This window comes from Theropithecus gelada, chromosome 11 (genome assembly GCF_003255815.1).
Source record: "Theropithecus gelada isolate Dixy chromosome 11, Tgel_1.0, whole genome shotgun sequence".
NCBI classification, from domain to species: Eukaryota; Metazoa; Chordata; class Mammalia; order Primates; family Cercopithecidae; genus Theropithecus; species Theropithecus gelada.
In genome coordinates, this window is record NC_037679.1 from 121,584,840 (window position 1) to 121,598,195 (window position 13,356).

The 13,356-nt window shown below is 41.8% G+C and overlaps 2 protein-coding genes across 6 annotated transcripts in view; one reads left to right on the forward strand and one right to left on the reverse strand.

Annotated features, from left to right (window-relative positions):
- The window catches only part of LOC112634732 (liprin-beta-1), a 173,326-nt gene that overhangs the window by 60,194 nt on the left and 99,776 nt on the right, over nucleotides 1–13,356 (forward strand). The window lies entirely within an intron of this gene.
- LOC112634734 (uncharacterized protein C12orf71-like) lies at nucleotides 8,731–10,385 on the reverse strand. The gene is given in 3 exon segments (XM_025402486.1): nucleotides 8,731–9,021; nucleotides 9,835–9,980; nucleotides 9,983–10,385. Coding segments are annotated over 3 exon segments (810 nt in total). The 5' UTR covers nucleotides 10,356–10,385.

The window sequence follows — 13,356 nt, forward strand, 5'->3', positions numbered from 1 at the left end:
GTTTCACCGTGTTAGCCAGGATGGTCTCGATCTCCTGACCTCGTGATCCGCCCGTCTCGGCCTCCCAAAGTGCTGGGATTACAGGCTTGAGCCACCGCGCCCGGCCGAGTAGTAGATCTTAAAGCATTAGCATTCTCATAAGCGAAAACAGCAACACCCAGGAAAAATCCATTTACTTTTACCCACAGTCCCCCTGGCCTGTGGACCTCTTTTCTTCTCTTGTTAGCCAGCAATCTCTTCTTTGCAAGACTGTAGGTAATTCAAGGGGGACAGAAAAGGACAGAAAACACCAAGTGCCTCTATCCAGAGGGTGACTTTTGTTTCCTCACTTTGTGGCCCCACTGGATTCTCAGAAGGTGAAGCTGAAAGAACTCAGAGTGTATGGCTGGGTTTTTGCACTCTTTACCTGATAAAATCGGTTGATTCTTGTCTTTTGTGGTAGTTGTGCTCCGACGTGATTGTGAACGCTGAATGACCAAATACTTTTCCTAGGGGAAATGCAGAGGGAGGTTCCTGCGAGCCTTTGACCACAGCGTTTTTGCCAACTGATCAATACAGAACCTTGTTTTATGTGTGTTTCTGTTTAGACGTAGACACCGTTTTCACGTATGTTGTTGAGTCATTAACACTGACACACACCCAACAGCTTTGTAACTCAGGCCTGAAGGAAGCTGACCTCACACACTGGTTTCATCCTTGAGGCACGGCCTCGTTGCCTCAGGAGCACCAGGCAGCCCTTCCACACTGTGCGTGGAGCCATTTTCAACAGCACAACGATTGATGACAAGCACAAACATGTGAACAATGTGAAAAATGTGACACAGAACAGATCATGGAAAGGACACTTTATGGCAGGAGGGCTGAACTGATGCAGGAAAGTGGAGCATTGCCTTGTTCAACCTGAGCTGGGAACTCCGCGAGGCTGACTCGGAATTCTCACTCCTTTGCATGTGTCCGTGAATGAGTGTGAAGGTACTAATGTGGGGGTTGCAAACAAATTTTAGCAAGTGGGCCAATTCGCATGTGTCAACTGCATAACAGAAGCAAAGCAATCCCAATTATTGTGATAGGAAACTTTCTCGGTCCCACTGTGTGGTTCATGTAGAAAACCAATCATTTAAGGTAAAAATGAACTGTAAGCTGGTGTCGCCAGATCAATGTCCAGAAGACGTTTTTAAATAGGCTCTTGTGAGATGAAGACAGGCAAGGAAAATGTGCCCAAGAAATTATCATTTGTTGTTGAACAAATGATAATTAGCTGTGCTGCCAGGCTTTGAACATTTAGAGAAAGGGAACAACGTCATGTATCCCCATGTCCTTGGCATGAAAGGTAATAATGGCCAGCACCTAAGGTCACCTCAGCAAGTGAATGAATCCTAAATAAATGAATGAAAGAGCAGGGAGAATTCTTAGAGATGCCTGATGGCCCACTGTAGGGCACCTTAGGAGTCTCATGCATCGTTTTAGCCTAGATATATCATTTCCTGCCCACTGTGATCCTTAAATTAACTTGCATAAATGTGCATCAACGGGCGGAAACAGTAGTGTCTGACTGTGAAAGGAAATCATGTGACACAGAGGTTATGTATCATGCTCATTTTTATGCACAGCCCCTAGCACGTTCATGTTCATTAAGTGGATTTGAATGAATGAATGAATTTAAATATTTGGAATGCTTAGAAATGCAATGGCTTTAAAAAACTTTTAAAATTTAAAACAGAGGTGACTTTGTAAATCACTTTGTACTATAAGTCTGTACTCAGAGAATTAGAAAGATGTGGATATTCTTTTGTTAACTAGCTTTGTCTATTGTATGAAACTGAGCTTTTCCACTCAGGAAACATCTACGCTGTGCTGTGTGCTGTGTCTCCCTGCACCCCCCTCATATAAATATCCAGGGACGAGAGTTAATTAAAGTAGAAGCTAGTTAGGTTTTCTGAAAGGAAATGACATTCAATTTCAGATATTATCTGTTTAAATTATTTCCTGCAGATGAACTGTTCGTTTTACGAATTATTTATCATGGAGCTAGTGTGTACAGGAAACTGGGCCAGGAGCTTTGGAGCATGCAAAGATAAGCAGAACATAGGGGCTTTTGTCTAGTGCGAGGGAAAGACATAAGTGCACATTTTTGTAAGTCTGGATAAAATGTACACTAACTACAGGTAAAAGTGAAGTGCTGTGGTGGCATAAGGAAGAGTGAGGTTAATTCCATCCTGCTCTGTTCTATGGAGGAGCTTCAGTATAACCTGGGTGTTGAATGCCCATTTGGGAGTGGATGGGCAGCAGGGTAGACTGGAGAAGTAGCACATTAGGGCAAGAAGAGGTAACAGCATAGGCAAAAGCACTGGAGCATGAAGGTACAAGGAGCAAGTAACATAAAGGTTCTGGAGTGTGAGGGGCAGTGGGGGAGTATTGTGAAATAAGACTAGAAAATTGCCTCAGGATCTGATTATAGAGAGATTTAATGGTAGTTTGCTTGAACTTTATTCTGTAGTCATTAGGAGCAATAGCAGATATTAAAACAGAGGAATCGTGTGACAGCAACTAGCAGCAGGTAAAATTTGTAAGCACTCTTTATGTGCCAGGTACTAATCCTTACCACAGCCCTTTGAGGCTAATACTATTAGTATGGCAGTTTGTAGATGAGGAAACAGCACAGAGAAGTTAAGTAACTTCCCCAGGATCCACAGCAAATAAGTGGTGGACTGGGAATTGAAGCCAGGAAGTCAAACTTAAGAACTTGGGTTTTTAACCTGGGATTGAAGAATAAGATTCAGAGAGTCTTTGAACTTTTTACATTATTTGCAAAGCGGTCAGCATATATGAATATGTGCATTAGTTTAAGAGAGAATCTATGGCTTTCATCATATAAGAGATACATGCTTAAAAATGTTCATAAAGACTATATAGGCCAGGCATGGTAGCTCATGCCTGTAATCCCAGCACTTTGGGAGGTCAAGGTGGGCAGATCACTTGAGGCCAGGAGTTCCCAACCAGCCTGGCCAGCATGGTGAAACCCTGTCTCTGCTGAAAATATAAGAGTTAGCCTGTGTGGTTGTGTACACCTATAGTCCCAGCTACTTGGGACACTGAGGCATGAGAATCACTTGAACCCAGGAGGCGGAGGTTGCAGTGAGCAGAGATCGTGCCACTGTGTCCCAGCCTAGGCGACAGAGTGAGACTCTGTCTCAAGAAAAAAAAAAAAGACTATAAGAGCACCCTCTTTCACGCTCAGAAGTCCTGCAGAATGCACAGTACATTATATAGTGACTATGCCTGTTCTTCTTGTTAGGTAGGAAGAAGCAGAACAATCTGTCACTGCTCGAAATAAAAGAAAATGTCCAAATAATTTGAAGAAATTATTAGTATTATAAGTGTCAGGCTGTTCTTGATTTGTGAGAAACAGAAAATTTAAAAGACGATATTTTGAAGGTAGACATCAGATATTCAGGCTTTGAAACTTGCAACAATTTGAAAGGGCAGAGGACCTATCTCCCCATTTAGCAAAAATTATTCTTTTTAATCTCAGCAAAAGCTAGATAAACTCATGAAATCTTACATCTTCTGGAAAAATACCTAGATGCTACTCTGCTTTCAACTGAACCAATTTGCCTTTTTACGGTTAGGACTTGAAGGATGAATATTTACCAATCTATGAGACTGAAAATTCTTTGCAGCCAGCTGTGAACCCAAAGGCAGGTGCCAGGATGAATGAAGAAATCCAGATTAAAGAATTGCCCAGTTTAGATCACTTGAGAAATCAAATTAGCATCTAGGTTTTATTTAGAGTAAATGTTTTAATGTTTTAAATGTATGTAATATCATAAGATATTACTGTCGGCCAGGTGCAGTGTTTCACGCCTGTAATCCCAGCACTTTGGGAGGCCAAGGTGCATGGATCACGAGGTCAGGAGATCAAGACCATCCTGGCTAACACGGTGAAACCTGGTCTCGACTGAAAATACAAAAAAAAAATTAGCCGGGCTTGGTGGCGGGCGCCTGTAGTCCCAGCTACTCAGGAGGCTGAGGCAGGAGAATGGTGTGAACTCAGGAGACGCCAGCCTGGGGGACAGAGTGAGACTCCATCTCAAAAAAAAAAAAAAAGATATTACTGTCATACAAGTGTAGCAGATGTAACACTTTAATAGAGATCTGTACTACTTACTTACTAGAGTTTTTCTTTATATTTTCGCCATCTTTGTTTTCTCTCTGTCTTTTTTTTCCTGGACTATTTGAAAGTAGGTTGCAGATATCATGACACTTCTACCCTTAAATATTTCAGCCTAAATTTCCTAAGAACCTAGTCCACATTCAAAACCAAAATATCCTTTACTGTATTTTTTGTTTTGCTTTTGGTTTTTATCAAAGATTCCATCAAAAATCACAAATAGCAATTGGTTGTCATGTTTCCTTCATCTCTTTTATGAACTGTCTTGTCTCCCTGTCTTTTTTGTGTTTCATTATGTTAACATGTTTTAAAAGTCAAAGACAGTTGTCTGGTAAAATATCCTATAGTCTAGATTCATCTAACTGTTGGTGTCCTCATAATTAGATTCAAATTAAACATTGCTAGCAAGTGTACATTGCTTCTCTTCAAAAGGTGTATGATATTAGCTAGGCTAAGTTTAATCACTTGGCTAAGTTGGTGTTGACCAGACCTCTCCATTGTAAAGGTGCCTAATCCTCCTGATGACTAAGAAGGCACCTGCGGGGTAATCTTAGAGACCATGTGCATGTTTTTTCCCTGACAGTGATTCACTCAATGGTTTTAGCATCTATTTTTGATCCTTATATGAATCAATTATTAAGTTGTTGGTTGCAATATGGTACTAACTTGATTTCTAAAGTGATTTTACTGAAGAAAAATTCTCCTTTCCATCCCCATGCCCTGCTTGAGGAAAATCTTGGCCCCAAAGATGCATGACAGAAGGATCGATGAAAGTGAAACTTGAAAACAACTATCCAAACACACATTAGCTATGAAGATGTTTGAAGGGTTTTCTTTTCCTTTCTGAGTGGGTATGTGGGAAATCTTTACCCTAGGGTGAGAGCTCTTTCTTTTAGAGATTTGTACTTAAAATAATCTTTATTGATGCAGGTGAGGAAAAACTAAATAAATTGCTATTTTGGTTTTCTTTTGGAGTGAGAGAATTTAGTAGTAATGAAATGAATTTTCTTTCAATGCCACAATCTGAAAAGCTATGGTGTATACCATACCATTTGAAAATGTCTTAGAAGTAGTTCCTTATAAAGCATATTATATTGAAATCAAATGGTCATTAAAACCGTGGAATTCCTTTGAAAGGTGGAATAAAGCGGAAATTGTTTTGTCCTGGTACTTCTTGATCTAGGCTAATAACCCTTTGGGGGAATTTATCCTGAGGCTTTTTACTCATTCTGCTCATGACTGGCTCACTCAGTGTGTGTTATCTGATGAAGATCTTATTTCACTTCTGAAAGCATAGCGTTGTTCTATTTGTTTGAGGTATTAGTAGGTGGCAGGAAAAGATTGATTCCAGGCATTGCAATATAAAACCCACCCGTCCATCCTGAAATTGGAGATTGTCCTGTATGCTATATAAGTTCTCCTACTTGCAATGTAGAATGAGGAGACATATTTTTGAAGCAATTAACTGTTCCTTCAAAATTTTCTTTATTGTTAGTGTAAGGACTTTAGCACTCTCTAGGAAATCGTTTATAACTCGCTTCATTTTTCTTTTGTTTTGTAAGAGGATTTTAGACACTGTTCTTGTGGCCAGTTAAACTTGGACCCATGCATCCTCTTGAGCCGTGAATTTTCTGGTCTCAAAGACCTGGGCTCAAGTGATCCTTGAGTCTTGGCCTCCCAAAGTGCTGAGATTATAGGCATGAGCCACCACTCCTGGCCAATAACGTATTTGACACTATAATTAAGAGATACTGAGATATTTCTTATTTTAAAATACTTTGTCCTGCTTTCTAATATATAGCATGACACTCAACCTCAAAGGGCATGGAAGGCTTACTTTATTGTAAAGGCTTGCAGAGTACATTGCTTAAATTTTAGGGACAGGTTCATACCTGCCAAGCAGGTTTATAAAACACTGATGAGTAAACACAAGTATGTCAGAAATCTTACTAAAGAACAGTGCATCTTATTCAGTGTAGACAGTCTTTTAAAGTATTTTGGTTGAGTTTGTCCTAGAGCTTAATTACTAGAGTAAGAATTAAAATAATAAAACTGGTTGCAAGTCTCTTGAGAGTAAGAGATGTCATCTTTCTTTCAGGCCTATCACAGTGTCTAGTCTAAAGCAACAATAAGGCTCCAGGCATATTTGTTGAATTAAATTTTCAATTTAGTTTCTGAATTCCTTTAGTCTTAATAGATTTCTCAATTGATAGGTGGCCGTCTCACTTGACTTCTACTTGATGGCCATGTTCTCTTCTTGTCTGCCTCCCTTTTCATTCCTATTTCTGACCCTACCGATCAGTCTCTTTTGACTTAAAGAATAGCAAAGCTGTTTTATTTCACTTTTTAAAATTTATATAGACAGGATACTTTAAAAACATTTAAAGAATTACATAGAGTCAGAGAGATAGATTACTTTGCACTAAACACTGTGTTAGGATTTTGGGGTTTTTTTTTTGTTTCTTGAGATGGAGTCTCACTCCATTGCCTGGGCTGGAGTGCAGTGGTGCCATCTCGGCTCGCAGCACCCTCTGCCTCCTGGATCCAAATGATCCTCCTGCTTCAGCCTCCTGAGTAGCTGGGATTACAGGCCCCTGCCACCACACCTGGCTAATTTTTGTATTTTTAGTACAGACAGTGTTTTACCATGTTGCCCAGGCTGATCTCAAACTCCTGACCTCAAGTGATCTACCCCCCTCGGCCTCCCAAAGTGCTGGAATTACAGGTGTGAGCCACCGCGCCCAGCCCAGTGTGTTAGGATTTGCAATATAAAGGAACCAAGACCTGGTGCTTGCCTTTAGATCTCACAGTCTACAGATAAAATAGATCTATAAAGAGGGCTGAAAAGTACAGGTCATGGCAAGAAGGTGGCAGGGCAGGGACTAGGGGACAGCAAAAGGAGGGTCATGATCCCTTTGCCTGAGGGATCAGTAATGCCCAATAGTAACCCTAGAGCAGGATCTTTAAGGATGAGTTTCCCAGGCAGTCAGGAAATGGAGAGGGAAATCCTGATGGTTCTGTGTGTTGGCTGCAGTGAGGAGCAAGAGGGTCCCCTTCGGGAACTTAATGAGTATAGATTTTTAAAGTATCTGGGAGAAGAGAAAGGCAAGGCAAGGCAGATGTTACTAGATGTGGTAGACATGCCAAGTTTGGGAAGGAGGTGTATGGGTTGGATCTAGAGGGAAGCAGATAGAAGTTGGGAAACAGGAAACCTTTTACAACCAACCTCCCCATGCTGAGTGGATTATTACTTCATTAGAACTCAATGTTTACCCACTATACAGTATTATCACTCATACTCTTTATAGTCATATGTTTGCCTGACTTTATCTCTTAAATAAGTCACTTGAGCCTAAAGATTGAGGGATTTTGTTTTGACAAGCTAGAAAGGTATCTGGCACTCCTATTTGCTAAATATATGTAGAAGGAAGGAAGAAGAGAGGAAGGAGAGGGATAAGGGAATTGAAATTGAGGAAAGGAAGGAATTTGAAACTGAAGAGTCATATGCTTTGCCACATAAACTCTGAAGGTCACACAGGATGGTAGTGCCAGCAGAAGAAGGAGGATGTTGAGTGAACCTGTGGTTGAATGAGGAGGATGGTAGAGATGCTGGGGAGGTGAGAGTCAGGACAAGAAGGCTGAGGGCAGCCTTCCTCAAAGAAGTTGACATTTAGTGGAGCGTTCAATGACAATTGCAAAGGAGTTTCAGAGGGCAGAATGGAATGGGTTGGAAGAGGACTTGGTTAAGATTTGCTGAAAACTCTGAACTTTTGGTAAGTACTGCTCTGTGTAGGAAATGTTTCAATGAGAATTGACTCTTAATTAACTCTCATTCTTAGATATCCCTTGAACAAGTTGTCTGGAGAGTTCCTCAGTAGAATGTCTACTTGCAACAACAGTAATAATATTTATCAAGTGCTTGTGTTACCTCATAAACTCTCACACTAACCCTGTGAGGTATGTATTATTATCTTCCACATCTTTTGAATGAGGACAGCTAGACTTAGAGTGGTTAAGTGGCGATCACAATCCTCACATTGCATCCCAGGTCCCTGGGGAATATCAGAACTGCTGTCCGATTTCCTGAAATTGAAATTGATTTCCTGAAATTCAGATTAATTTCCTCGGTGACTCAATATCCACTGCCACTTGCTCAAGTCCTGCAAGTTCAACCCAAATCATCCTGCCACCATGAAAATCTGACGGGTCACGCTGCTGTCTACTGAAAATGGGGATTTGGGTTAATGATAAAATAGGTTAAAATACATAAAATAGATAAACTAGGGTAAAATACAGTAAGAATGGGTGAGAGGAGAGAAAAATAATACTTGAGTTTAGGAAGCATAATACTACTTAAAATTTCCTGAGAAAGAATTTTCAGGAAATTTTAGACAACACATATGCTTGAAATGTGAGTCAAGATGGTATGCTGGAAGAGGAAGACATGGGTAGCAAGAGCATTTATTTTATTTATTGAGGAAAAAATAAACTGATGGGGATTATTAATGGACTCCTCATTATGGATTATTTTCAACTTTCCAAAAAGTTTTAAAATCTGTCTATATGGAATGTCCTAATTCAAGGGTTTCTTGAGGATGAATTCTCTTGCGTCTGTGAAAGAGTCTTTTCCTTGGTGCTGGCCGATGGGGACTCTTGGTGGCCTTCACAGGGTGATCTCTCCTCAGCAGAGGGGAGAGGATACGCTGACTCAGCCAGCTGAAGGCCCACCCAAAGTTCAGGCAGCACTGGGCCCGTGTGTGGGAAGGAGTGTCATCCTTCTCCGGCTGCTCTGACAGGATTGAGATCTCTGGAGCACTTGTCCTTTGGCCTGCAGTTGCCTGGCTTATCATCTGCCAAGAAAATAAAGAATGTGTTAGGTAGGTGTAACCATGACAGCAGCCAACTCAACATTTACTCATTTGTGGAACTCACATCCTTTTAGCAAAAATAGCCCAAGTAGGCCGGGTGCAGTGGCTCACGCCTGTAGTACCAGCACTTCGGGAGGCCGAGGCATGTGGATCACTTGAGGTCAGGAGCGAGACCCAAGCCTGGCCAACATGGTGAAACCCCATCTCTACTAAAAATATAAAAGTTAGAGTGGCGGATGCCTGTAATCCCAGCTAATCGGGAGGTTGAGGCAGGAGAATCACTTGAACCCGGAAAGTGGAGGTTGCAGTGAGCCAAGATCACACCACTGCACTCCAGCCTGGGCAATGGAGCAAGAATCTGTCTCAAAAAAAAAAATAAATAAATAAATAGCCCAAGTGTCAATGCAAAGTTTCAATGCCCATTAATACTAAATATGTACGTTTTTGGTGGGGAGGGAGATATAGTTGCTAGCCCTTCTCCTTGCTTGCTACCCTCTTGTTTCCCTCAGTGTTCCTCAGTCTTTTCCCTAAAACTCCACCCTGACTCCCTTCCTTGTTATCTGTCTCCCACTGGTTTCACGTCAGACCTCCTGGGACCTGCTTCCTGGTGGTGGTAAGATTCTGTGGTTCAACCCAGGCCTATCCCTTGCTGTCCTGTGAGGCATCTCTGCTCTCCTCAGCCAGCTCATGTTCCTTAAGCCTTAGAGGAGTCTGTGGAGACTACATAACATCTTTATTTTCTGGTGGTTTGCACTTGGGCAGGTCTTGACAAGCATCATGTTCTTGATGACTGACCTGAACCATTTCCGGAGGGGAGCCGCCGGACAGCTGGAAATCTTTCTGAGTCGTTTGAGGAAACACGGCGTCATCATCTTCATTATTTTTCAGATTTTCTGGAAATGTCTGAAACTCTTGCACAAGATTATTCAGTTTGTCAACAGTTTTGTTTTCTCTTTTGGTAACTCATCTATCCACAGGTTGTTTCCATTTAGAAGCCTATTAGCTATTGAGTCTGTGTTGTTGGAGCTGACGTCCACGTCCCAGGCCAGGAAGATGCTTAGTTTGCAAAACTGCTCTGGTTCATCCTGAATTTGGTCTTGTCTCTTCATGCATCTCCTTATCCTTTTAGTCCCCCATGCCCCTTGGATGGGAGGGAGAAAGTGGATGGAAGGATCCTTGGAAGTTGCATCTTCACAGGAGGTTGTGTCCTCACAGGGGGTGTCCTCACAGGGGAAATAGCCCACAGAGAGGCTCAGGTTGGAATTGGATTTGGAGCTGTAGTCTTCTGTGTCGCTGTTAGAGGATGAATATGCCATGGAGTTCAAAGGCACAAATCTCTCTCAACTCGAGAAGCTTCAAAAAAGAAAAGAAGAAAAAAGAAAAAGTAGGTGGGATCAGGGAGAAGAGAATCATGGTACTTAAGCAAAGCGTTATTCATCTCCCCCTTTTTTTTTTTTTTTGAGATGAAGTCTCACTCTGTCACCCAGGCTGGAGTGCAGTGGTGTGATCTCAGCTCTCTGCAACCTCCACCTCCTGGGTTCAAGTGATTCTTCTGCCTCAGCCTCCCCAATAGCTGGGATTATAGGCACCCGCAACCACGCCCAGCTAATTTTTGTAGTTTTAGTGGAGATGGGGTTTCACCATGTTGCCCAGGCTGGTTTCGAGCTCCTCACCTCAAGTGATCCACCCATCTTGGCCTCCCAAAGTGCTGGGATCACAGGCATGAGCCACCATGCCCAGCCCCGTTCCCTTTTCTCTTCAGAACTACCCCATTTAGATTGAAGTCTTACCCTATTTTTACAATCTCCCAGTGAAGGGCAGAAGAGGCAGCCGTCTACCTTTCAAAACTTACTTCATTGTTATATAATCCTATCTACTAAGCATCTCTACCTCTCATAATTTGTCCTATTACAGTTGTAAGATCTTGTATCATAAAATAAAAAGATCATTATTTAAAATTGGAAAAATATAGAAAAGTATGAAGACGAAAACAAACATGCCATAGTCCCACCTTCTGAAGGTAATAACTATCAAAACATTTTGATGGACTTCCTTATCTTTTCTATTTATATAAACACACACATATATATCTGTACATTTATACAATATATCCACGTGTGTGTGTATATATATATATATGTGAATGTGGCTATCATATCAGTTGAAACTGAGATTATTTTATGGCATAGCCTACAACAAACATATATATGGTTACTCTGCAATTTTTAATTACTTCTTGTTAATGACCATTAGGTGGTAGTTATTGTTTTACTAAATAAATCTGTAGTAAACCTGCTTTTCCATAAATCTTTGACTATGACTCTTATTTTTCTATGTGTAGGATTAATGGACCGAACATCACAAATATATTACAGTCTTGTGCTAGTTGATACCAAATTACTTTCCAGAAAGGTTTCGCTGTTTAGATGCCCATCCTCCCATCATCTGATGACACTTTTTAGTCTAGCTTTTTCTGTGAAGCCCCGGAAAGCAAGTAGGACTGGAAGAATGTGCTCATGCGCGTGTGCACACACACACGTACACACGCACGCGCACACACACGCGCGCGCGTACACATACGCACGCACACACATGCATGCGCATGCCAACATACATGCAAGACTGTCACACCCTGCCCTGGTGGCTGCCCACATGGAAGAAGTGCTGCTAACTCCTGAGGCAAAAAGGGGAGACATGAGAAATCCTTCACATCCCGAGTCTCTGTGGCTAGAAGTCCAGCTGTCAGAAATCTGTGTTCTGAGACTGTTGGTTACCATGGCAACAGAGAGACCTGAATTAGAGCCAGGAATATGGAGAGAGAAAAGGAAAAAAGGGGGATAGAAAGCCGCAGAATCTATCCCTTGGCTTCTAAAATATTCTATGCCCTAGGCTGGGTGCAGTGGCTCATGCCTGTAATCCTAGCACTTTGGGAGGCCGAGGCAGGTGGATCACCTGAAGTCTGGAGTTCCAGACCTGCCTGACCAACATGGAGAAACCCTGCCTCTACTAAAAATACAAAATTAGCCAGTGTGGTGGCGCATGCCTGTAATCCCAGCTACTCAGGAGGCTGAGGCAGGAGAATCACTTGAACCTAGGAGGTGGAGGTTGCGGTGAGCAGAGGTCGTGCCATTGCACTCCAGTCTGGGCAACAAGAGCAACACTCTGACGCAAAAAAAAAATTTATGTGTATGTATGTATGTGTATATATATATGTGTGTATGTGCGTGTATGTGTGTGTGTGTGTGTGTATTCTATGCCCATATCATCCCGGGTTGAAGAGGATCCCTCTTGAGGGTAGAAGGACGAATGCATGGAAGTTACTTCTCTCTTGTCAGGTAGCTAAGATGGTTCCCGTCCTTAGGAGATTTAGAGCTCTAAATAAGGGACATGGGTATAAACACACATACACACACACACACACAGAGAGAGAGAGACATGCTTACAAATAAAAAGCAAAAAGCCAAGAAACACTTATCTGACTTAAAAGAACCTCAACACATTGGAATCTATCAATTTCTAAAGATCTTTTCCAAATATTTGTCTCCATTTCCACTTAACAAGGTTACAGTTAAAGTTTGCCATGACTCACTCTCACGTTTTTCATTGTAGAATTAGCTTAAATTCGTTTGTTCTGTTAAATAAGATTGTTTAAGGAATTCTGATGACATGATAGATGAAATAGGCAGACTTAGAGTTAGAAAGAAGCAGGTTCTGCTACCCAACAGATGCAGCCTGACAGGTGCCCACAGACTGCCCACAACTCCCCTGGGTGATTGTGGACCTGGATTAATCCTGGAGGATGTTTAAGTCAGAAGCAACATGTTCCCTAGCATTTATTTTGTTTTGTTTTATTATTATGTTTTATTTTTAGAGACAGGGTCTCACTCTGTTGCCCAGGCTGGAGTGCAATGATGCCACCATAGCTCACTGCAGCCTTAAACTCCTTGGCCTCAAGCAAACTTCCTCAGCCTCCCAGGTAGCTAAGACTACAGGTATATACCACCATGCCTGGCTAGTTTCCCCTAGCACTTATTTAACACTTATTATATGCCAGGTCTTGTACTAAGCACTTTACATGTGTCATTTGTTTAATCCTCACAGCAACTCAATCAGTTAAGTACCATCATTTGCCCCATTCAATAGAAGGAGGAACCAAGGCATGAACGGTTGTATAACTCTCTCACATTCCCCGATCATAAACCCAGAACCTGGATTCAAACATAGGTAGTCTGGCTCAGAGCCCATATCCTGACCTCTACACACTCTTGTCTCAGGAGGCTGACCACCCACCTCCTCCCTGGAAGATTCCTGGAGGAG